At 38.8% G+C, this 25018-nt stretch overlaps 1 protein-coding gene across 2 annotated transcripts; it reads right to left on the bottom strand.

Annotated features, from left to right (window-relative positions):
- Nucleotides 1–342: 342 nt before the first annotated feature.
- Nucleotides 343–24673, bottom strand: si:dkeyp-115e12.6 (centromere protein F). Of its 2 annotated transcripts, none has more exons than XM_063496160.1 (18): nt 24399–24673; nt 21238–21415; nt 20243–20439; nt 18606–18709; nt 18227–18291; nt 16705–16966; nt 12971–13161; nt 11838–11963; nt 11611–11739; nt 9800–9922; nt 8590–8725; nt 6742–8156; nt 4818–5678; nt 3953–4290; nt 3709–3808; nt 2736–3246; nt 1882–2010; nt 343–1074 (listed from the first exon to the last, which is right to left on the bottom strand). In XM_063496160.1, the coding sequence occupies exons 2-17, from the start codon at nt 21397–21399 to the stop codon at nt 1895–1897; spliced, it is 4836 nt and encodes a 1611-aa protein (XP_063352230.1). In that variant the 5' UTR covers nt 21400–21415; nt 24399–24673; the 3' UTR covers nt 343–1074; nt 1882–1894. The 2 variants fall into 2 exon arrangements, with proteins under 2 accessions (XP_063352230.1, XP_063352239.1); XM_063496169.1 differs by having other exon boundaries at nt 16705–16963.
- Between the last annotated feature and the right edge of the window lie 345 nt (nt 24674–25018).

The following is a 25018-nucleotide window of genomic DNA, read 5'->3' as shown; positions in this document are numbered from 1 at the left end:
TCTCCCAACTCAACTACAAAACCATTTACATGTTGTCTACAAATGTGCAAGAGGAAAAAGTAAATAAATTAAAAGCTATTCATTATAAAACACCAGCTTAGTTCATTTAATTCTAACAAAGTAAAGCTTCACATGTTTAGTTTATGGGAATTTTGTTTTGTGTAACTACTGAGAGTGCTTTAGTGTAAGACACAGAAGCAGAGCAGGAGAGGGAGGTGAGTGGGAATGCAGTGTGTATCACCATACATGGAGCGGAAACCAATCCAGGTTACACTGAGTCATAGACATGCTTATCCCAGTCTCTCTCTATCCCCCCCCCCCCCCCCCCCCCACACACACACACACACACACACACACACACACACACAGAGACAAACAGAAACACCAAGATAGGGACACAAAGGTGCAAATTCACAGCTAATAATTCACACACTCACACTATGTTTTCACACATTTTTTTTCCTAACACCTCCCCTCTACAAAAACACACTCAAGTGTCCAAAAATAAGCCAACTGAAATGGTTTAAAGATTCAAACATATTTGCCACAACAGGCCTTCCTTGGCTTGACCCTTTTGAAAAACAAACTTATCTTGACAAGTGCTTGTTTAGAAAAACACCAACTAGGCACCGTTTCATGCAAAGTAAGAGCGGGCTAGGCCCATAACTTAATTCTGAGTTACGAAAAGCTAAACAATCCCTTCGGAAAAGTGGTTCAAGAAACATCAACAAGCATCACTAAACCACCACCTCAGTACCTAAATATACAGGTGGGTGTAAAGTGACACCATTGTGATGGACAGCAAAGTCTCCATGTGGTAATTTGTGGATAAACTAGAGGCCATTAAAACATTTTTGGATGCACAGTGGAGGTGTTTATTCTGCCAGTGCAGGCCTAGTTACCTGCACACACACGTAAAGAAGTCCACAGCTGATTGCAGCTTTTTAAACTGCTCCTGTGTTTGTTTCAAGGTTTTAATTGCTTTGAGTCTCTTGTGCAGCGGCTGTTGTCCATTATTCAGGTTCATGGTAAAGCCAGGGTGAGTCAGGTGTTTCCAACAGGTCTGCAAAAAACCTGTATGCAAAAACAAGAACATGTAAGGCAGTATTTTAGTCCTGGATCAAATCCACATCCCTTTCAACCGATTCAAAGAGTTATATGGAATCATGCTATATAAGTAATCACATTACCACTAACAATCAGCTCCTATGTTGAATACCTCCTGATTTTCCTTTGTTATGATAAATATTAAAGGCTGTGATGATTTTTTTCCCCTGTTTAGAATAAGAAGCATATTTTAAAAAAGGGGTGAACCACCAAAAAGACGCATGACTCACATGGTGATCTTGTTAAATTAAAAGCAACCAGATAAGCATCAACATTTGTTTCTGATTTCTGTATTTAACATAAATTCTAAAATATTGGTGCCTGTGTGTTTGCACTAAGTAAAACAAATTAGCTTCAAACCTGAAAAAACAAAGCACAATAAACAAAAAGTAGTGACAATAAAAGTATTAACAGCTTTGTCCTTAAAGTAAGTGAGATCCCTCTGCTGGAGACAGGGAGTCATCACATTTGCCCAACTTATCATGATAGATTTTCATCTTCCCCTATAAAGTGAATGAGAGAGACTAAAATATGCAATTATGGACCAGACATGGGTCCTGACCGAAGTTAGAACCAATTAACCTTTAGAGTTGATCTGGATTTGGATCTACTTCTATTCTGTTCTAGTATCTCAAAGTAATCTGGACCTGGATATCCTTGATCCAGGGACTTGGAGGTATATTTTTACTACCTAATTTTTATTTTATTTTTTGTTAATATCTTATGATGTTAAATCTATTTTAAAATGTTTTTTTGATAGTGTCTGGAGTTTACCTCTTGCTGTGTTTTAATCCGTCTCCTCCTTTTCTGCGTCTTTCTGGGAGACAGGTACCACAGCGGTGCCCAACAAACCTCTTCTCACAATATAGGGACATGCAGCACCACTGGGAATGTCAGCAAAACCTAAAGGATGGAGAGGGGAAAAAGACGGAGGGTTAAATAAAAGAGTTAGTAGAAAATAGATCAGAGTGGGAAAGAACAGAGATAAGGAACACATAAACAGGAAACCCACAGGGAATCACAAAGACTCAGAGACTGTATGTACTTATGAATACTGTTAATAAATTAAACAAATTTTGAATCCAATCTATATTTTGAACTTTAATCTGGTCACACAGTACCCGGGAACACAAACTGAAAATTGCCAAATTGCTTACTTACGGTATTTATTTACTTGTCACTATCTTAGAAAATGTGTTAAATATCCAGACGCAAGCAAGCAGAAGCTAAAAGTTGAGCTGCCGTGTAAGTGAAGCTGTTTGGGGACAAAGAACAGGACACTCTTGTCTTGTTTTCGGGGGTTGTGCGGCTGTCACCATTTTATTTGTTATACCAAACCTATTGCCAAATGGTGCTACAGCTTGGGGGGTAATATAATCACTGACTCAAAGTCATCTCTTAGTTTAGTCTCTACAAAGTGCTCAAAGGAATATTTGGCTCACTAGCAGTTAACTGCTTCACTATTTTTACCATGTAACGTTTCAGCTTGCAAGCTGGAATCAGCTGGTGACTCGGCTGTGAGAAGAATTTTGTACTAATTGGTCAAAAAGTTTTACGCAACTCCCTCCAAAATAACTTTAATTACTTTTCCATTTTTCACTCTACAGGCCCGCAAACAATAAAGTTACCTTTCATGACGACTTCCGGCAGGCCGTAGGGTTCGTATTCTGTGTCGTCAAAGGCAGCTGACAGCTGCGTCCTGTTGCGGCGAATTCTTTCAGCCAGACGTGCCGGGTCAGCCGGGATGGGGAAGGAACCAGAAAACAAGATTTTGTCTCCTGACGCCGCCTCCCCAGATAACTGGACAGGAGACACAGGAGGGGAATCCACTGAACCTTGTTCTTCCTCCTCCTCAGTCTGAGTGTTAACACATACTGTTGAAACGCCACGAGGATTCAAACTCTCCTCTGTCTGACTGCTGACACTTTTCATTTCTATCTTGACAACTCTGTCTGAGGAATTAGTCGTTGTGTTTAGTTTGGCTTCTGTTTTGGTGGAATCTGGCTCACAGACTTCGCCTGAGTGATGTTGAGCCATTTTCTCCAATGTCATTTGGATGAGTTGACTGTCTCTTCTTACTTTTGGACAACTATCTGACCATTGTGTGACGTTAATCTCCTGGTTTTCTTTTTCAGATTCCTGAGTCAAGAGACAAAAGAAAGTGATTTAAGAATTAATATTTAATCTAGTAGGCAAATAAACGCATATACCTAGGATAAAACTGAAAACCATTGCATTTTATTCAATACTGAGGGCAGACAGGTGTTTTAAGTCCAGGTGTAAAAGTACAAATGCTTTATTTTATAGGTAAACAAAACATCTATTTTAAATGTCTCTAATATGATAAGAATTTCTATTTACAACAGGAGCCGCTCAGTTCTGGCCCATTTATTATTAAAAATTAATTTCTCCAAATATGTAGGCTTACTTCTCTACAGGAATGCCTTTATGTGCACTGGCTAAAAGACTTCCTAGATTTCACTAGCAATTATCTGGAATTATTTAATTTAAAGGACTCTTTTTTCATTGTAATTTACACAAAATTACATAATGACAATTAGCCGTCTGGTACATAAGTGAGTGACAATTTATAAAAATCACCTGGTCAGCCTTGGCAGTGTCCTGACTGTATTCTTGAAGCATTTCAGTAGTTTTAAAGGGATGGAGGCTCTTTGGTTCAGCAAGGTTGCTGTTCTGGAGTCTTGTGGTAAAACAAGCAAAAGTTAATTCCAGCTGTTACCTGTACACTGTACAAATATACTTAATATATGCGTTTAACACACACAGACACCGAGGTGTGATCAGTTACAAGTTATCTCTGTGATTGCAGAGTGTTGTGTGTTACCTGGAGAACAGCATGCGGCCCTGCAGTCTGTTGGAGGAGCAGGAAACGAGTAACTCGTCTTCTCTGATGACTGTGATGGTTTCCTGGCTTTTCTGTCTATCCAGTGTGGGTGTCTGAACCGGATCCTGAACAGGTAGAGTTTGAGGTGAGCACTGGGTCATCTCATCTGTTTGCTCCTGGTTTGACTGGGACTGTGTGACAGCAGAAGTCAGTTCATGGGTTTCACATTCCTCAAATGTTGGTGCTGTTTGGGAGGCCAGTCTCCACACAGCAAGCTCCTCTGCCTGCTGCTGGGTCTCCTCAGAGAGAGCTCGTACCCTTATCTGCAGTGCCTCCACCTGGACAGAAGGAGAATGACAGTAGACTGAATATAGACTGAATCAATTGGACATAAAACTTAAATATAAAACAAATAAAATCCACAATATTATTAAAAAAGTAATTCTATATTCAGCAATACAGATCTTATTGAATATTTTAATGTCATAAATCATTTGATACTCAGTACTGCGAAAGAGTCGTATTAATTTGTCCAATTACAATTTAAGCCCCTAAAAATAGGGGAGGGTATCTATAAATATTTGCAATTTCTAAATTATATTTTTGTTTAAGCCCTTGAGTAGAAAGACTCTACTTCAACTGGATTTTAACTGCTTCATATAAAATCTACTCTGGCAGCATACAGAGGCAAAATGATGGAAATCGTGCCATTACCCAAATATTTCCACTAGTTAAGACTACCATCTAGCATCTCATTCTCCATTAACCCACCTGTATAATTTTAAGTCCTATACAACTAACCCATTATATTTTTGCCACTTTTCATCTTTTCATATAAATGAAGGAGAAAAATCACTGCCATTACCTGTTGTTGTAGTTGAGTTACGTGCACCTCAGACATTTCCTCCAGGTCTTCTTCAGCTCTTGTGTTTCTTTGGTCTTCCTTTTTTAAATCTTGTCCTTCATCTTCTTCCTCATTCATATTTGACTCCAATCCCTCAGTCATGACGTCATTCAGCAGACTCAGTGTCCCGTCTTCTGCCAAGCAGGACAGTGCAGCGTTTGGTGTGTTTTGGCTTTGTGTTGGATCGTCTTGATTTTCAGCGTCAGTCTGTAATGTTGGGTTTTGTGTGTCAGAGATGGTCAGGCCCTCAATTCTTTGTTTCAACAGCTTATTCTCCCGTCTGAGAGTGAGCAGTTCAGTAAGGATATCTGCTTCTTTTCCGCTTTGAACGCACTCAGTCTCTACCATCAGACAAGCAGAGTCAGGGTTACTCTGAGTTTTGTTCGAGTCTATAGATTCAGGATGCTGGTCCCCTGTTTTATTAGCTTCTTCACTGCTATCAGGTGTTGCCGTTTGAGTATCACATGTCTCTGGCTGACTTGCATCACACTGTGCTTTCAAGTCACTCTCAGGCAGTGACTCTGCAATTTGACAGGTGACCCTACTCTCCTTTTCCTGTTTTAGTGAGAGCTCTGAATTCTCCACCGGCTTCTCATCTCCCTGTTCTTCACTTTGTATCTGTTCCTCCACCTCTTTGACCATCATCTTCACCTCATCCTTTTTATCATTCTTTAGTTCATCCAGCTCTTGCTTGCATTGTAGTAGTTCCTGTTTTTGGCTTTGGAGGGCGCTCTCCTTCTCTTGTAGCTCAGTTAGAAGGCCTGCAATGTGCTGACTCTGCTTCTCAAAGGCCATGGTTAGCTGCTGCGTCTGACGTGTCACCTGACAAGAAGAGAAGGTTGAAAGAAAAAATAGAAGAAATGACAACTAGAGAAAGTAAAAATACCACTGGGGTCTGCACTTCACTGGTCACAGCTCACAGCACAAAACACATTTTAAAAAAGCAAATCAAAGGCCTTTTTCTTAACGAATCTTACTTCCTCGAGGAAAAATGTGTATAAATGCAGTGAATTTGCTGTTGTAAATTTAAATCATTATGACCACTTGTAAATCAGGGCCACACAGAGAGTCAGGTCACCTTACTGGATATGCAGAGTTTACTTTGCTTCTATCAGGACTGATGTTTACCTTCTCAGATTAGCACTGACCTGATACCCGAAGTCTTCTTATCTATCTGCTCGGGTTGCATTTAAACAGTTTGCAACTGTTTTATTGACTCCTATACTTTTCTGTATTTCCTTTTTCTTTTTTACTGCCTGCTTTTTGTTTGTCTTTGACTGGCAAATCTTAATTAACTCTTTCGTAATCTTTAGTGGCCATCTTATTTCTTAAATAACTTACAGAAGGAAAGTAACATGTTTGATTTTTTTTTACTTCAATGAGATCAGTGATATCTATATAATGATATCCTAATTTTAATATTGTGCTTTACAATAACACGATTCATACACTGCTCAAAAAATAAAGGAACACTTTATTCTTTTCTTTTTAGCTTCAATGTGATTAAACTTCAGGACTATTAATTTGGTCAGTTAAGTAGCAGAGAGGGAGACATGCAGTTACGCTAGGAGTGCTGGACAGAGCCATAGAAGGTTGTAACCCATCAGCACGACCAGAATCTGCTCCTTTGTGCAATGAGGAAGAGCATGTGCACTGTTAGAGTGCTACAAAATGACCTACAGTGTTCCAACTGATGTGTTTTCAAAGTGTCCCATAATGTTTTTGAGTAGTATGAATTCAAGATTTAGCAATAAACGAAAGTACAGTGATGACACATGAATTAAGCTGTTCAGAAGTGCAGAACATTCGAGAGTGACTGTTTAATACAGAAATACTTAGGTTTGAGAAATTCTGTGCACTAATCTATATATCCAGCATCATTTACCTGGCTCTGCAGGGCCTCCAGTTTAATCTGACACTGGTTAGCGCGCTCTGTCTCCTTTGCATTCTCATTCTTCAGTCGCTCCACCTCTTTCACCAAATTAGAGGCTGTAGGCTCAGCCTTCTGGGGGTCTGAGGCTATTCGGCCTATCTGAACATCATCTGACAGAGGAGAGCGCTCGGCATCTATCACATTGCTCTTTTCTTGGATGATGTCTGCTGCTGTCTGAGAAACAAGCATGTTGTGTTGGTTGGTGGACTGGCAGAAAAGGAGGTGCTGCTCTGGTGAAGGCAGGAGTGTGTTGCCACAGCTATTGATGTTGGAGTTGAGCTCGTCATCACGAAGAGTCAAATACGTCAGGGGAGTGTTTGCATCTGTGTGCTTCTCTTCTTGTGTGGGTTTTCTTTTTTGCTTCAGTTCTTCCACTTGAGCTTTAAGTTCTGCCACCTTCATGCTCAGCTGTTCCTTTACATTAGCGTCTGTGTTTATTATTTGGCTTCTCTCCTCTTCCTCTCTCTTTTTTTCCTCTCGCTCTAAAGCCAGCTGAGCTTTCACCTCCGCCAGCTGTTTTTTAAGCTGAATATTAAGCTCTACCATTTCACTCTCCCTATCTTGTTGTTCTTTGTTTTTCTCTTCCTCCTGCTCGCTTCCCCTCTCCTTTACACACTTTATGTCTGCCTCCAAAGCAGTCATCGCCCTCCTCAGCCTCTCTGTCTCAGCTCTTTCAGTCTCCAGTTGTGTCTTCCATTCCTTTTCTTTCTCCTCTTTCTCTGCAGCCTGGCTGGTGTGTTTGCGGCTAAGCTGTTTAAGGCGGGTCCTGGCTTCTGTCTCAGCTCTTCGTTGGGCTTCCAGGTCCTCTAGTCGTTTCTGCAGTTCTTCTCTTACATCTTGGAGCTCTGAACGGAGCATTGCATTCTCCTTTTTGAGGTCTTCAGAGGGAACGGTCTGCTCAGACTTGAGAGTAGGTGTCTTTTCTGCAGAAAGGGTCAAATTTTGTGTCTTAGGTGAGTGCTCAAGACTGATCATTCTATCAAGATCTTTAGCGTTAGAGTTGTTGATGGGCGTATGAGAGACGTCACATTCTATTGCCTCATTTATAACTTTGTTCTCCTCTTCATTAATTTTCCCTTTGTCTCCTGCTCTCTTTAAACACTCTGAGGAGTCTGGGGAGATTAGGGCACTGATGTGTTCTGAGTCAATTCCTTCTCCTGGTTCTCTATCAGAAGGATAAGATGCTCTGATATCTGTCCTTCTCTCCTGTGCATCCTCTTCTTCCCTCCTCTGCTCAGCTCGGTTTGAAGAAGGCCTCTTGGTTTGGGCTGACGGTCGAGGATAATGAGAAGAGGAAGACTGAGATGAAAAACTCTGTCCAACAGGGCAAAACTGTACAGGCTGTGGTGGAGGTGCTGACTTTTGCTCTAGAATTAAAAGGAAAAACATTTTTAATATGTATAAACAAAAAAACTTAATAAACATGTGCATTAGTGGAAACGTTAAGTGTATTTTTGAAAGGATAACATTCATCTATCACTAACCAGCAGGGAGCAGCACTGGGATAAATCTTATGCGTGAAAGAGTAATTTACATGACATTGAGTATATAACTGTCATCTAGGACTCACCCTCTTCAGTAATCAATCTCCCTTTTTGCTGTTCAAAATAATAAATTACTACAGGGCAGCATTATCACAATAAGCCCACTAAAGGACACCAGTACAACAAGCTCATGTTAAGCATGTGGCCATGTGAGACTCCAAAATCCTGACTCTTGTGGAGGGAGGAAAGACAAGAAACTCCAATCTCTCATGACTAATAAACAGATTTGGCTTTGTCCCCACAGTGTATGCCTCACCCTGTAGTTCTTTCAGGAGACGCAGGGTGTCAGCTCGCTCATCTGCAAGTCTCCTCCCCTCCTCTTCCAGAGCTCGCTCTCGCTTCCTGCTCTGCTCCAGAGTCACAGCCACGCCCTCTGCCTCACGCACAGCTTCCTAATGCAAAGAGCAAAAATAGTCAAATGAGGTGGGATGAATCCAGTCAAATCAAACTTACTGATTTTTAAGTGTTCAGCTTAGCTGAAGGGAATCTTCATGACCAACGATGGATTTTTAAGGTTTCTTTTTCAAATATCTGTCAGAAAATCTGATTGATTTCCAAAATATGTCTGCCATGACATCTTTAATCTCCCAAGATAACACTAAAATTAAGCCATTAATAAATTTTCAGTCTATATTTTTGACCTTGTGATATTTGCACTTCAAATGTTATCAATTGTGCAAGAAGACTGCCAGATGAGGACATACTGGGTGTAATATAAATGGATTAAGAGCATCCCAAACACAGTGTCTCAACAGCTAGAAACCACAAACAAGCTACAGATGAAGGCAGTATTAGTACCAACTCTGTTGCAAGCTTATGACCATGTAATAAACTGCTACAAATTCTAAAAATGTGGGCATTTTACATCTTCTGCACTCTCAGCTTAGCAGGGTGCAATACAATAGTGAATGTTGATTTGGAACTTGCACAACAATAGCAAATGTCTTTGCGCATCAGAAAGGCTTTACTAAAACTTTTAATCATGTAAAGTTCATTCCAGGGCCTGTTGGCCAAGGTAAGTCAGTAGGCCAGCTGCTTCCCCATTTGGTCCAGTAACAATGTTTCCACAAATCACAGCTATAAGTTCATCTGTAAAGAAACACACTGAAGCGGCCCTTCACTGAGAATTGTTTTCCCTTGCATGCAGCTGTCTTTCTTTCACATTAACCCTTTCACGCATAGTGGACACTACAACAGACAGCCATTCAAAGGCCGTTTTCTTGTATTTGTGTCAGTGTTGATGTGTGTAGTATTACAAGTATTACAAGGCACAACTAAATAACAGTGAGGATAACGCTAATCCGATATCTTTAATAAAACATAATGATGGAGCTGGATCCACACTTATTGACTAACATATGGCACATAAGGATGGTCATTACCCACTGCTCATCTAATGAATAATTAATGCAGGCCCTGACTCCTAACAACGTCTGCATGTATCAGTGATGATCACTATGTGTTACCGTCAGTTTGGCTTGTGTCTGTGCTTCTTTCTTCTGGCTCTCCTTCAGCTGTCCCTCCGTCCATTTCAGTTTCTCTTTCAGAGTCTCCAACTCTTTCTCCAGCGCCTGCTTCTGTAGAGAAAGCTGATAGAGGGAATAGTGAAATAGTGAGAATGAATCCAAACAACACAACAGAGAAGGTATTTAAAAAAAGAAATTAAAGTAGGGGGAAGAAAAAGCAAAAACAATAGGAGAACTGAAAAAAAAAAGGAATGACTTGTTTGCCTTGTTTCAGGTGCAGGAATCACAGCCAGTGAAGGGAACAGGAAGCAGGACAGATATTGATGTGTTTAACATATCCTCTGCCTCTCTCAGGGTTATCAGCAAAGACTCAAGTAGATTAGCTTCCCACCAGTTCTCATCTAAAAATTCTACACATTATACTCATATAACTGTATATATGTAGCAATATTGTGAAGTACTGAGTAAATTATTTGCTAATTAATTATTTTTAACTTCAGTGTAGCTCTTTAAAGACAAACTTTTTTGTATTGGTCACTAATTAGTCACTTGGTTTTGTTACAATATTGAGTGACCCAGTAATTCTCACTCAATGAAATGTCACATGTAGTTTAACAACCAATCAAATCAGCAGGTCACTGACCAATTTAAAGCATTTACACAAATGTTTCTTCCTCTGAAAACATCTGATACTGATTTTATCAGCTCACTTAGTGAATTTCAATAAATGTAAAAAGATTGGATTCTCATAACTGAAACTTCATGCATGCACAAAAAAAACAAATAGTAAGACGCAAATTCCACAAAGGCCTGTATAAAGTGCTCATTACCTGCAGCTAAATGTTGCTGACTTTATATGTGAAACTGTGCTTCTATTGTTAATTTACACAGTGTAGCTTTATCAGATACAAGATAACACCTGTGTGGTTCACAAAGAGCTTACAGTAACGTTTAAAGGACACTAGTAAAACTGAATAGCTATTGTTAAGACAGTATTTATATATACACAGAAGGTTATGGACTAAATTTTTTTTCTGAGAGATTTTTTTAATCTAATAAAGAATTAGTGCCACATCATTCCTTTATGTTAAAGACTTCCAAAGTATAATTTTTAAAAAAGGTTTTTAACCACAAACAAAATTTGCACTCTGCATTCATGCAACATGCCTTAAAACACTTCATACAAATCTTTCACCCTCATCCCACAGCCACTGTTTCACGCCTTCTTTTGCTGAGCACTCCATTTCTCACACACAAGTTCCAAGTTTCCGAGTGGTTCAAGCTTCCATAAACAAAGAAAAACTGAGCGGTCACACTGTCATTACCTTCTCTGCTCAACCTTTCCACTGGGGGAGAAACCAAGAGGAGAGGAGGACGAAGCGGAGAGGAGAGCAGGTGGAGGGGAGAGAAATCAGAAACACAGAGTCGAAGACAGTGAAAAAGAGAGAGAGAGAGAGAGAGAGAGAGAGAGAGAAAACATCACAGGCACGCAGAAAGTGTGGGAGAAAAAGTGAGATAAATTCATTGACCTTGGGTCCATATAATAAAAACAGTCCCAGGACACGCGAAAGGTAAGATGGGAGAAGGACAGAGAAAGGAAATACTAAAAACAGGAAAGGTATAATTATAATAGTATAATTATAAATAATAGTATAAACAGAAACAGTATGTCATATCTTTTTGGTCCTTGGTTTCCAGTGCTGATAGCAACTTTATCTTGATAAATGAATTTGTATGCATGTTAGAGGACTTGTTGGTCTGGTTAATGTGTAATATTTTGAGAGTATACTTGTACATGTGCGCGCATGTACCTTGTCAGCCTGGGCCTGCAGGGCATTGTGGAGCGTTCTAGCCTGTTGAAGCTCCTGGTTGAGCTTATTCACGTCCTGTTGATGCTGCTTCTCCAGACACTGCCTCTCCTTCTGAAGCTCTGTCAAATCCTAGAAACACACAAAAACAAACAATAGAATCTATCAATCTATGGAAAAAAGGAAATCAAATAAAAAATGCTTTTCCTTTGCTTTGATGTTCATCTCACCCTCTGATGTTGTTTCTCCAGCTCTTTGGTACGCTGTTGGTGTTGCAGTCTGCTGCTTTCTGCATTTTGCCTCTGACACTTAAGCTCCTCTTGTAGTTGCTTCAGTCTTTGCTCAGCTCCTGATGCCTGTCATGGAAAAACAAATGCAGCTCTTTACCTGAGTTTTGCTCTATATGATAGATCTGATATTACTTAACATCAGGTACATACTGTTAAATGTCAGTGAAAACTGATGTTTGACTTCTTATCACCAAACCAAATCTTTTGCATTTAATTTGCTTATGACTTGTGATGATTAAATCTCAGAGAATTTTGTCCTAATGCAAACCAAAGTTCCAACTTTGTTTTAACACATACATTGATAGACTCAAGCCACCCACTACCTTGAAATTGAGAAGCACTAAAGAAGCTGGATGGATGAATAGATGGAGGGCATAAAACACTTCATAATGCTGGTTTTGCTATACAAATAAACATTATTACTGCTATTATTCATTTGTGAGAACAGCTCTAATCATTTAGCACTGGTTAATGGAAAAATTACTGAGGTTTTTCCTTGTGAAAACAAAGCCTACAAAAGAACTCCTCCCAAATCACAACACTGTAGCAGCAAGATAACTTTGTGGGTTTTGAATGTGTATGCTTGTGAAAGATACTGCAGTCACACAGTAACTAAACTGTTTAAATGGCCAAATGTTTGTGTTTACATTTTGTAAAACATAATTATGAGTCACTTCCAGGCTTGCATTTATCGGTTACATTATTTTTCTTTGGTTGACTTGCTTAGTTTATTTCAGTCTTTCAACTGTGATTCAGAACGACCTCACACTGAGATGGTATTAATTAAACCAGGGAAGCACAACCGCACAACTTATTCATACCAGATGGTTTTAGGCTGCTTTACAGCACAACAGGAAAAAGGCCCACCATTTTTTCCAGTTTTTTCAAAGAGCACGTTAATATTTCAGGGAAGACAAATGTTTTGTTAAATAAGATCAACACCTCTGCCATGTCAAAAAACACCAGAGCGTCAGGAAAATATGGAACATTATCACTAAAATGATATGTTTGTTTTCAGCAGTAGTACTAGAAGCACCACTACCTGTAGCAGTAGTATATGTGCATGTGTTTACCCGTTCACTGTCCTGGGCCATACGTGTCTGTGCCAGGCTAAGCTCACTGGAGACTTTCTGCAGGCTGAGCTCGTTGGCGGCGAGCTCCTTCTTGGTTTGCGCCATTTCGTTCTGCATGGACTTCAACGTCCTGTCCTTCACCAGCAGCTCCTCTTCCAGATAAGACATACGACTTTGAATTTGAGGAGACACTGACAGATGGACAGAAAGAAGTATGGTTAATAATTTCAACCATCCATTTTCTTCCACTCATCTGGGGCTGGGCTGTGGGGACAGCAGCCTAAGCAGAGAATATTTGATTTGGGTATAAAACAATTCTTTTTTTTTTTTTTTTTAAAAAGGAAGTCCTGTTACCAGAGAATGTTTATAAATTCTGTGTTAATCTCATAGAGATAGGAGAAAATTAAGTATTTGTTAACTAATATTTATACTTTTTTTTTTCAGAATTTAAAGAGCGCCTTTAATTAAAAAACAGTGCTCACAAACAGTGAGCTGGGATCATAAAATGCCAGAACGGTGGCTGAGTGAGTGGAGAGTGAGCAAGAGAATATAGGTGAATGAATAATTGCAAAAACAAACAAATCCATTTCCATTACCATTAAGAATATCTTGATTTCTGATTTAAAAAAAAAACAAACAAAACAAAACTGATGGCTTAGTGTCAACAACACTTAGGGTCAATCTATACACACTGGTGCAATGAATCAAAGTTATAACTCTATATGATGCACTTAGATCCAGCCTGGGGAGGAGACTGATGATAAGGATAAAAATCAATTGTGTGCTTGTAATGCATTGTCAATATTTTAACTGTCCCATTTTAAAATCTCTCCAGGCATATATTTACCTACCAAAGACATAAATATAATCACATTTTTTTCCATTGCTAATCTAAAAAGGAACAATGTTTTTTTGCTACATACAACCCCAAGTATAAATCCTACCCAGTAGCCAGAATGAATCCTAAACTGTATGTTCTGTTATCAGGAGAAACATGGCTGCAAATAGGCACACCTAAAGTAAACATTATAACCCCACCCCCCACCCCTCACGCCAGTGTCCCAGCAGCTTTTATTGTTTCATATTGACCTGTCTCCTTCCTCCCCTGAACAAACACAAAAACACCCGGTGAGAGCAACAGTGTTACATCACAACTACAAACTGCAGTAAGAGTCACTCTACATCATGAAGCCGGCCTGGGAGCAGGCAGAGGAATCTCTGGCCAGTCATTTCTACACAACCTCTTATGTAACGAGTGCAGCTGAGGTTACACATGTGCATGAGATTCATGATGACAACACTGTTCACTTATACTGATGTTGCTGTCACTCTGAGGTAAACCAAAACTGACAGAATTTCGTCATTTGGACAAAGCTTATAATAATATTTTGAGTGAAGTGGGCAACACATTTTAAACAGAGAGACCTCGCAGTGTTAATTATGGCACCTGCCAGCAATTTTATCTATTGTTGTTATTATGTAAATTAAACAATAAGAGTTCATCTGACCTCAGTTTGCTGTACATCTGTGCTTTATTTAAATCTTTATTTGGCTTAGAATTAAAACCCTCAGTATAAACTGACCACAAGCTATAAGTGTTTGCTGTAATAAACCCAGGCCCTGGAACAGCCTGTCTATAGACACAAGGTTGGTTAGCAATGTCAGCACCAGAGGTTGTACTATGAAGAGAGAATAATGGTATAATAAGGGTAGACTGGCCATTAGAAAGGAGTTTTGAATATAACAAAGTATGAAAAGATCACCGTGGTAACATATTCTGGATAATCATAGATAACATCAAATAATGCATGCAGCATGCACATCAGTGAAAAATGAAGCAAATGCAGTGGTGCCTTAAAGCTGCATTTTTCTAATGTCCAGCAGGAGGGTGACTCCTTTGGGTGACTTCAGTAAACACTTTCCTGATGACTTTACAGGCTCAGCAACTTGTTTCAGATCATCTTACTATAAGACATAAAATCCATGAACTCCTCCTACAAGATAGGAGTGGAGCAACCAAACTTGACAGACAAGGTACATTTCAGGCCTCTGAAGAATCTTATCTATATAGGATCATGGATAGGATCAGGTCATGATGTTGTCGAGAAACCTCAAAACAACAGGCTAAAATGACATTAATAAAGTAGAGCAGAACCTAAATATGGCACAGGAACACCCTGGCGTGCGCGCATGTGCACGCACGCACACACACAAGGAATTTTTCCTACTCAGAATTTTTTTTATCTTCAATTTAGTTATTTACAAGTAAGAATCAACACCCCTATTTCTTTTACTTGACTCATTGTGACTAAGTATATAAGTTTGTAAAAACAAACAGACCAAACAATATTGCTGCATGGACATGTACTAGTATTATTAGTATTATCCAGTTTGCGCATTGACTGACCACTTATCAATAATGTAAGAGTAACATAACGCAAGAGTTCGCATCCAAGATAGGGAAAGTGAAAATATTCCGTTTGAGTGATTTAAACAGTGTGACATCACAGTGGCTATATCAGCATAACATGCCTTAATGTACGGTAGGTTAAGATGATTTTATTTTACTTTAAATATATTTTATAAGGGTGACACAGTTTAACAAATAACATACAGAACATAAACCTTTTATGCATTACATAGAGTTTCTACCCATTACTAGTTTCAACTGTTGCACGCAGTTGAGACTGGAAAGACTTTAGATTAAAACTGGACACAAGAGTCACTCGCAATTTGCTCTAACTGTGATATATATTCTCAGCTGAAAGCAGGCAACCTGTTGAGACTTGCTTTAGTGTTACCACCAAAGAAAGCCATGCAGTCTAGTAGTGCAATCTAGATGTGTTGTGTTACCTACATGGATCCTGATTTGTTGCAGTCATTTTACATTTCTTTGATTGAATCAAAAATCAAAGTGATTTCTATGCAACGCTCATCATGGAATGACCAGACCAGGGTTTAAATTTAAGAGCTCTAATGTGCAGCTGTAAAAAAAAAAGAAAGAAAAAGAAAGAAAAAAAGAAAAAAAATTAAAGCGTCAACTGTCCCCTTTTATGTGAGCACGAACGAAGCCTAAGGAACAAAGCCTGGATTAACAAAGACATTTGATAACCACTGTTATCGTAGAGGGGATTATATGAATACATACATTTTTAGCACTCTCCAAGTAGGTTTTAAAGCCATAATAAAATCTCATAACTAAACAGTTATGTTAACTGAGACTTCATTCACTTAAGCATAAAAGACATTTTTTAAATTGAATTTATAGACATAACAGGACAATGCATAGGTTTCTGTAAAACAAGGTAACCAAGTTTTTGCCTTTATTGGGAAAGGAAAAATTGTGATTACCAAAGCCAACTCTGAGCCCACCATCTCTGATTGTGGTTTTAGATTTTGTTAATTTTGCTAATGTAAAAAAGCCTGGGTAATGTTTTGTTTTTTGGTTGTTTTTTTAAGTCAAATCTGCTCCTTATTAAGTTGCTGTGTGCACTTTGTTGCTGAAGACTGCAAAACATCCAAATGAAAATCTAAACTTTGAAATCAGAGGGTGGTTTCACAGCAGGGGTACGGAGTTAAGTAGATAATAGCATATCCATACTGGCTCCTGTTGTTATGGTAATCCAGCTAGGTTTTTAATCTTGTTTTAGGATAAATGCTGCTGGCCTGAGTTGCGTGCGTATATATTTGTAATTTGCAAATGGCTAACACAGAGTAATTCCATCCCCACTCACTGTCTGTCTCTGTCCTGCGGTCCTTCCCATAAACCCCCTGCTCTGACAGGCCTTGATTTGTGACATCAGAGGAGGGCATCAAAGAGGGAGAGGGCAGAGGTCGCCTCCTTGCTGCTGGTTTTGTGTCATCCCGTTCCCATGGAAACACACCCAGGGGAGTGGAGAAGGTGTCCGATTGGACGGGTGAGTGGCTGTGGCGTGTGCTCTTGTGTTGTTGTTGTGGCAATGAAGGTGTGGGTGTCTCAGAGAACTGAAGCCGCTGCTGAAAGGATGAGAGAGGGTTTAATCAAAGACAAAAAAAAAAAGAGGAGCAGCATGAGCAGGAAGAGGCTCGACAAAAACAAGGCTCAAGGACTCAAGGTTTTACAATCAGACTAATGCAACTAAGAATTACTAACTGCTGTTTTATTCATAACTCAAGAGAAATTGCTTCAGTGTGCACAGCACCTTTAGTATATTTCAAATGCTGCTTCAGGATGAGAGATTGTGAAAGAAAAGTCAATGTTCAGATGTAAGAGCACAGACTTGCTGTTACATTTTCCTAAACCTTTTCTTTTGCCTGCCAGACCTGAACAAACAAATGCAGCAGCACACTATGATCAATGTTAGGAAATAATAGAAGCAGGTGAAGCAGGGCATATTTTACATTTCTATTGCTGTTAAAAAGACATTTTACCAAAAGACTCAAACCAGCAATAACTTAGCAGATCGTCTGAGTAGTGAAAGCCTGTAACAGCATATTCCTCTGTACAAAGTTAAAAAAACATTCCACAGAAGGAGCACTGAATTACATATTATTATTGATGAACCTGGGACAACGTAATTTGTGTTAAACCCATAAATAAAGTCTACTGATCTCATTTTTTAGGAATAAACTTATAAATTTCTCACCTTTTTAAAGTTTTCGGTCTTCAGTTAAAAATGTGTATATAAAGTTAGATTTGGTCATTCTTTAAAATTTTTGATAATACTGCCAATCTTATCCTTTCAGCTGACTGCTAGAAAAAAGAACCTTGCTGTTAAACAAAGAGCTGTGTGCCATGGTGTTGTTTTTAACATCTAAATTTAACCAGAAAAAAACTCCATTATAAGGACAGAACAACTTTAAAATACGAATTCTTCGTGTCCTTATCACAAGGCCAGAATGAGATTTGAAAAATACAATAACACCCTGATAACAGACACTGATGCTCTTTAACCTACTATAAAAACTCTTAACTACACTGTCATGTTTAAAGATAGAGAAATTAAGTATAACGTTGTTTCATCTGTTTTTTTTAAATGCACCACGTGCTGTAGTAGCTCACATTTAAGAAACAGTTACAGCCATCTGGGCCACTTATTTGGAAAGACTTAATTACTTAAGACTAAAAGAAAAACTAATCAAATAAGGAGGGATGTTATGCTTTGCTAATAAGACAGTTAAATCCTCCAAGTAGAGAACATCAGCTTTCAGCTACAATCCACAGCAGTCTTGGATTAGCCTACACATAGCTCAGTGTGAGAACATGTTCAGACTTACTCGGATGTGAGGAGCCCGGCTCTGCCCTTCATCTCTGTGCCCCTGTTTCTCTTCCTGTCGGCTCCCTACAGGGCAAAAACAAAGCATATGGAATGAACTTAGTACCTACAACCGATCACAAAAACTGAACAGGAACAACAGCTGTAAATTACCAAGTGGTTTAGTGACGAGAGGAAAGACAAACAAACTGTCCTTAGAGAGTAGAGGGCTGGGAAAGCAATGTAGCTCAAGGGGGTTTATTTATATCCACTGCTCATTTGGGACTCTGGTGGTTTAACTATTTAATTTTCTTAACTGTAAAGAGTTTTAATAAAAGATGAGAAATAAACTGCCATAGAGATTAAACCAATTAATAATTTTACAGTTTAGAAAACTGTACCATTGTGTTCCCAGGGCGAGGCTGTATTCCAGCAGGGAGTAGAAAACAGAGAGGTATCTGGTGACCTGATGCTGTTCTGCAGCTTCTCTAGCTCGGCTTCCAGCCTGCCACAGAAAGGAGACGCAGAGTGAAAGAGTTTAGAGTGGGAAGAGAAATGGAGATATTTCTTACAGGAAATGAGGGCTGAGGTCAAAAAGTCAGATTTGCTTAGAAAACATCCTAGCTGAAGGACGAGATCCAGTAGTATATGCAAAAACAATGATAACAGCTGGCCGAATTCTCTACAAACTGAGAAAAGCCGTTCCTTCAAAATGTAGTTTAACTCTTTTAGTCAAGGTTACACTGAGCTATCACTTATGAAAGAAAAGTATGCCCTCCCACAATTCATAGCAATATGTGCCATCCAACAATCATTTAAAAAAAAAAAAACATTAACATAATTCATCATGTACTGTAGATGACGAGACAGCCTTCAGAATTTTAGGTTGAGAAACATATATGCAGTTTTTTACTGACTGGTGAACCTCTGCCCATTTTTACTTCCGAGAAACTGTCAATTCATCTAATTAGTTCAAAATGTTCCTCCAGCTGTTCCTATTTAGAACAACCCTTCTTAACCTTTTTGATCATCAAATTCAATATAAGCTAATATAAGCTAAATAGTAAAATGTTAAAGTTTAAAAACATGACATGTTTTCTATGTTCTACTGTCAATAAAAATGGGCTTATGAGATCAAATCATTGCATTCTGTTTTTATTTACATGTACATGGTAATCAATAGTACTTTTTCTGTTTCATACAATAACCTGATAATATAATGAAAAATCAGAGGGGATAGAGCTTTCACAGTTGCAGCGCGAAGACTGTGGAACAATATGCCACCGCATGCCAAGCAGGCTCCTTAACTTGTCGTTTTAAAATCTTGTTTACATACTTTTAATCCCTGGCCTTTGACCCAGTGTGATATGCTTACTGTGTTTTTAAGTTGCTTTTATGTATTCCTTTATTGTTTAACTTCTACAGGCCTTATTCGTGTCAGGTTTTTTTGACCCTCTGGCCTCTGTTCATCTTTTATGTTTAGTTTTATTGTACAGCCCTTTGGTCAGACCTGTTGTTGTTTTTCAAAAATGAATTATAAACAAAGTGGTATGGTAACCATTAACAGTTAGTGTACAATACACCAATTAATTAATTAATAAAGCCACTTGTATGCAAATTACTGGAACAGAGCAGAAGAAAACATATCTAACAATTACTTTGGCTAATGTAAGTATCAGATTGAATAATATAGGGACTGTATCCAATCAACATCCAAAAAGCTGACTGGGACAGCTCCATTTAAGGCAGCTTCCTATACTATCAAAATGTAATGTCTATTGTCTGATTTTTAGTGCTGCATGTAGTTCCAACAATCAGTTTTAGTTTTACCTCACAAATCCCCCCCTTTTACCCCCCCCCCCCCCTTAAAGACAGATTGTATTTAACTATCAAGTTTAATTCAAACTAAGTTATCCTAAGAATACCAAACGTCACTATATTTCAAACATTCAGTGAAAACAATACATAAAGACCAAAACCAGATGAAATTAAAATTGAGAGAAGCTTCTTGCCTCTGTGGTTTTTAGCTCATGCTGACCTTTTGATTTCCTGGGTGAGTTTGTTGTTGAGGGTACGAGTAGCATCTAGCTGGCCCTCCAAAGAGCAAACTTGGGCCTGCTTAGTCTGAAGCTCCTGCGTAAGGCGGTCCCTGCTCGTCACTGCTGTCGTGGCCTCATCCCGAACGTTTTGGAGCTCTCGCTGCACCGACTGCAGCTCCACACGTACCTCCTCATACTTGGCAGAAAAAAGGAGGAAAAAGGAGAGAGAGAGAGAGAAGTATATATTTAATGATTATTTAAGGAAATCCTGCTACAGATGACTCACCCTTCATGACAATATTTGCACAATGTTATTTAGAGAAGATTAAAATTACAGGAACTGTATTTCCTTGAAGAGCAACATGTAGGTCAACCTTTTCTCTACATTCATATATAAAATTTCTTGAAAAGCTAATGTATGATTTTATTCTTTTGTGTAATTCAGATGAAAAAGTGTGCATTTAAAGAAGCACTCATAAAAAAATACTATTTCCTACAGATTATGTAATTTTTCTGTGGTCTGCCTAAGCGCTCAATGCCACAGCAGGTGGCAGGAGCAGCTTCCTGAGCCAGTGCCAGTGGATCCATGGTCAGCAGTCAGTGACAGACTGAGCTCTCACTGATCACAGAGATACAGGGCTACTTCTTAAATTTTAGATAACTTCCAAATTGAGCTTCCAATAAGAAGATTTTCTAATGTTAATCTAGATTTAGCATATTGTTTTTGGAAAAGGCAGCATTACATCAACCATAATAGGTACCATGGTAGAGCAGCAGTTAGTACTGCTGTCTCACAGCAGCAAGGTTCTTGGGTTGAACCTGCTGGCTGACTCCAAAAATCCAGTCCAGTTCAGAAGCAGGACAAAGTTAGATGATTTCTTACAGCCTTAACTAAACTTTCAAAGTCAACAGTACCAAATCACAAAGTTACTAATACTTGTGTTTCAGTTATTTGTCATGTAAATTGTGCGAGGAACAGTATAAGTGTTCATACTTTCACAGTTTGCTTCTCAAGGCTTGCATGGATGTTGTCCAGCTGCAGCTGTTTCTGCTTGTTTTCCCTGGACAGCCGTTCATGATGGATTTGCAGCTCCTTCACCTTTTGCAGAACCCGTCCAGACAGCCCTACTGTCCAGTCCTCCTCAGCCCAGCTCATTTCTTTCTGCCTGGGCCTGAAAGGTTGGGAAAATTATATCAAGAGCTTGAATCAAAGTTCATTTTTATTTAATTCCCTCAGAAAAAACATTTCCTTTTTAAACTTAAAGGTCACTTGGTTTCTAAGCACTCGGGGTGACAGACTGTGCATGGCTTCACAAGGCATGGTGCTACCTAACCTTTCCTATTCATAGTTGGCTGATCCAGAATAAGACAGCTTCTAAAGCCATGGGATTTACCAGAACAAAGAGGAAGTATAGGCCATTTATAATCCCAGCCATATACTTATATGTGAACTGTGTTATAATTAGTCATAAAAAATGCTTCCTACCACTACTTTGTCAATCTACTTCTACAATTTTTCATATTTTTTATTTAACATGAACTGGCCTATTAGTGTGGCAAGAATAAAGGAAGGTTGTGAAATCCATGCATGATTAAGTTTCAATGTTTTTAGACTATCTTTCATATATAAACAAAACAATGTAGGTAAATCAAATGCAAATAGTACTACAGTATAATTTATTATGAGTCATACCTAAATCCACTCTGCTGCTAAAATAAATGTAGTAACTTGAAGGCGTATGCATGTGTTGGTACAGAGGATTCAGTTGATAGCATGTATATCTAAACAAGAACAAATCATGTCTGCCTTTGACTCCGTCCTGTGTTGAATGTTGCTAAGGCTTTGAACCCTCAGGGAGAAACTGGTTGTCACTGTTGGGCAGCTGTGACTCAGTGTTTCCCAACACAGCCTTCTTGCTACGTTCATGCATCACTGAAAGCTGAAAGTAAATATAATCTCTCTCAAATTTCAAGTTTACGTCAAGGTTCTTCCTCAGACAATGCCACATCTGATGGCTGTTTTAAAGTCTCTTGTTCAAAACATTGCATTTGCAAGCACTTTGTTAATACAGACAAACAACAACAACATCACCTGGACACGGATAAGCAGAATTAAAGGTGAGAGCATTGGAATGAAGAAAAGCCTGACTGAAATGGCCTGAAACAAACTCACAGAGGTTTATTAAAAGCTCAGTTTGGACTTGCATTACAGCCTCAAGGCTGTCAACACCAAACTCACATAGTTTCTGTCATAGCATACGTGTCACATCACTATTTACCTGCTTCCTGGCAGAAATACCCGACTATGACTGAGAGGAGCCAGTCACATAACACCCAGAGTGACTACAAAGACTGGACAATAACACTTTTGTACAGGGGACTTAAGTGTCTTTTCAGTTTCATTAGGATGACACGCCAATCTGAGCATTATTCAAAACAGTATACTGGTGCACAAGCTGATTAGTGTTAAAGGCAGCAACTATCAATTACTTTAAGTAAGGATTCATCTGATTAATCACTATTAAGCTATGGCTAATATTTTAAATTAGTCAGAGTGTAAGTGTCCCCATAAAACTAAATTAACATTTCTAATCGATAAAAATATAACATAAACGAGTTTGAGAAGCCTCGACCTGGGAGGGTTTGGCAACTTTTCTGTTTGATAGTTCAACATCATTCATATTACTAATTACAGGTTCTAATCAAAGACCATGACCAGTTGTTAACTGCCAGGATTGGGTTAGATCTGCAGGTGATCTTGAGGTTGAAAATCTGGTTTTTCATGCAGTGCTTGTTTCACAATACAGCACATGACTGTCAGGGTGAAATTACAGAACTTTTTAGTGTTTTTGTTCCACAGACCACCTAAAGTCAATAGTGGACAAGTGGTCTCAGGCACATACAGTCCTGTGACAAAATTGTCATAGGACTTTATGTACCACCGTACTTTCTTTTTCACGTGATAGTAAAACATCATATGTTGTCTTTCCCCTGCTCATATCTATTTCCTCTTCTTTCAAGATGGAGAAAGCCATTCAATATTTCATCTACCACAAGTTAGAAAACAGGCACCAACTTCAAACTAATAATTAATACAACAAATTTTTTTTTCTTTCCACTTTAAAACAGGCAGAGAAAACAGAAGGCCTTATACAAAAAGTAATGGCATGATAAAAGAAAGCAATTCTTTAAAAAACAAACATCAGGGGATTAAAAGATTAAAAGACCATGATCAAACATGTAATGTTTAAGAATGTGATCATTTTATGCTATTGCTCACGACACCTTAATAAATAAAGTACTGAATGTCAGTACACAAAAAGGAGATGAGATATACAATTAGTACATTACAGCAGATAAAATATGAATACTACATTCAGTTGTACTGATCCATTATAATGTCATCTGATATTTGTTATCTTTGCACTACATTTAAAAAGCAATTTTATTTCTGTTTTATTTTTCTTCTATGTTTATACTTATCTGACTTTAATCTGTACATAACGGGAATATTTCGTTTGTCATATTGTATTCTGTTTTATTTCACCGAGTCACACCATACTTATTTAAGTTTATAAGTAGGCGTTTGGAAAATTCAACGTTATAGCAGCTAAAAACGTCAAGCTTTTGGAATAACGTAGATCTTATCGTAAACACAACCTACAACAGAATACCTCAAATAAAATACAATAGAAACACGATTACAAAAACAAAACAGCCCCATCAAGGTAGGATAAAACAAAAATCACAAAGATGAATGTTATCCACACACACTTTGGAAATATAACCATTAATTTCTAATTAGGGACAAAAGCACGTCGTCTCAGGCAGTCTCTTAATGAGGTGGACATGTGCAGATGTAGCACAACAACGATAATAATGATGATGATGATGATGAGGAGGAGGAGGTGGTGGTGGCAGGGAGCCAGAAGTTGGACCCCGGCCTGATCACGAGGTTCAAAACTCAACTCGAGACAAATGACAACTTCAAACTAAATCTCACTTTAACAGCCACGGAGGTAGAGAGTGAGTAACAGCCGCAGTGAGACCAGCCGAAAGTAACTTTTCTACCGCCTATTAGTGTTTGGTGAGCGCTGAATGACACACAACTGTAGCGATGATGCTACCAGCTAGCCACGCAGTAAAGCTACTTACCATTCACTACTTCAGTTACAAAGGGCGCCAGCCGCCGGGGAGGCGCACACACTCTCACACACGCAGGCGTGGCAGGGCTCTGTTCCCGCTGTTAGAACCAGGCTCCGGCTCTTCACTGTTCGGCGAAGATAAGTTTAAGTTTAAGTTTAAAGCGAGCGGAGCTAGGCGCTAGCGTTTACTGACAGTTCTCATAGGTTGAGACGAGATGCCGCACGTCTCGTGCAGCTGACAAGCCGGAGTCGTTGTGGCACGAGGCGGAGCGGGGCGGGAGCTGGTGACGTAGCAGCGGAATGTTTTGGGAAAAGTCCTCGCGGGGGTGTGAACCTCTGATGACCCCTAGCGACGTCCAGTGCCAGTGGAAACATGATGCTGCTAATTTAACTGTTGCTAACAGACTGCTCTGTATTTTAATTTTATACATTCTTTATATATTTTATTTTTATGTTTGACGATGTCTTATATATTTATTATAACAAATGTATAAAAATATATTGTTTAATACTAATATGATAAATAAATAAAACTAGTAAAAATTATTTATCTTATGCTATATTAGGACAGTTTTTTTTTTCTGTCCTGTCTTCCTCCCTTCACCTCCAACAAGTTGTTGATTGCACAAT

The sequence above is a fragment of the Pelmatolapia mariae genome, linkage group LG2 (genome assembly GCF_036321145.2).
Source record: "Pelmatolapia mariae isolate MD_Pm_ZW linkage group LG2, Pm_UMD_F_2, whole genome shotgun sequence".
Classification (NCBI taxonomy): domain Eukaryota; kingdom Metazoa; phylum Chordata; class Actinopteri; order Cichliformes; family Cichlidae; genus Pelmatolapia; species Pelmatolapia mariae.
The sequence above is the reverse complement of the archived record's forward strand: the minus strand, read 5'-3'. Positions and strand labels throughout refer to the sequence as shown.

Excerpts from the sequence above, each read along its gene's own strand:
- si:dkeyp-115e12.6 (XM_063496160.1), bottom strand. The coding sequence starts at position 21,399 with ATGAGCTGGGCTGAGGAGGACTGGACAGTAGGGCTGTCTGGACGGGTT. Across the intron at positions 18,292-18,605 it reads CTCGCCCTGGGAACACAATG|GGAGCCGACAGGAAGAGAAA; the intron begins GTACAGTTTTCT and ends TTTGCCCTGTAG. Across the intron at positions 11,740-11,837 it reads TGGAGAAACAACATCAGAGG|GATTTGACAGAGCTTCAGAA; the intron begins GTGAGATGAACA and ends GTGTGTTTCTAG.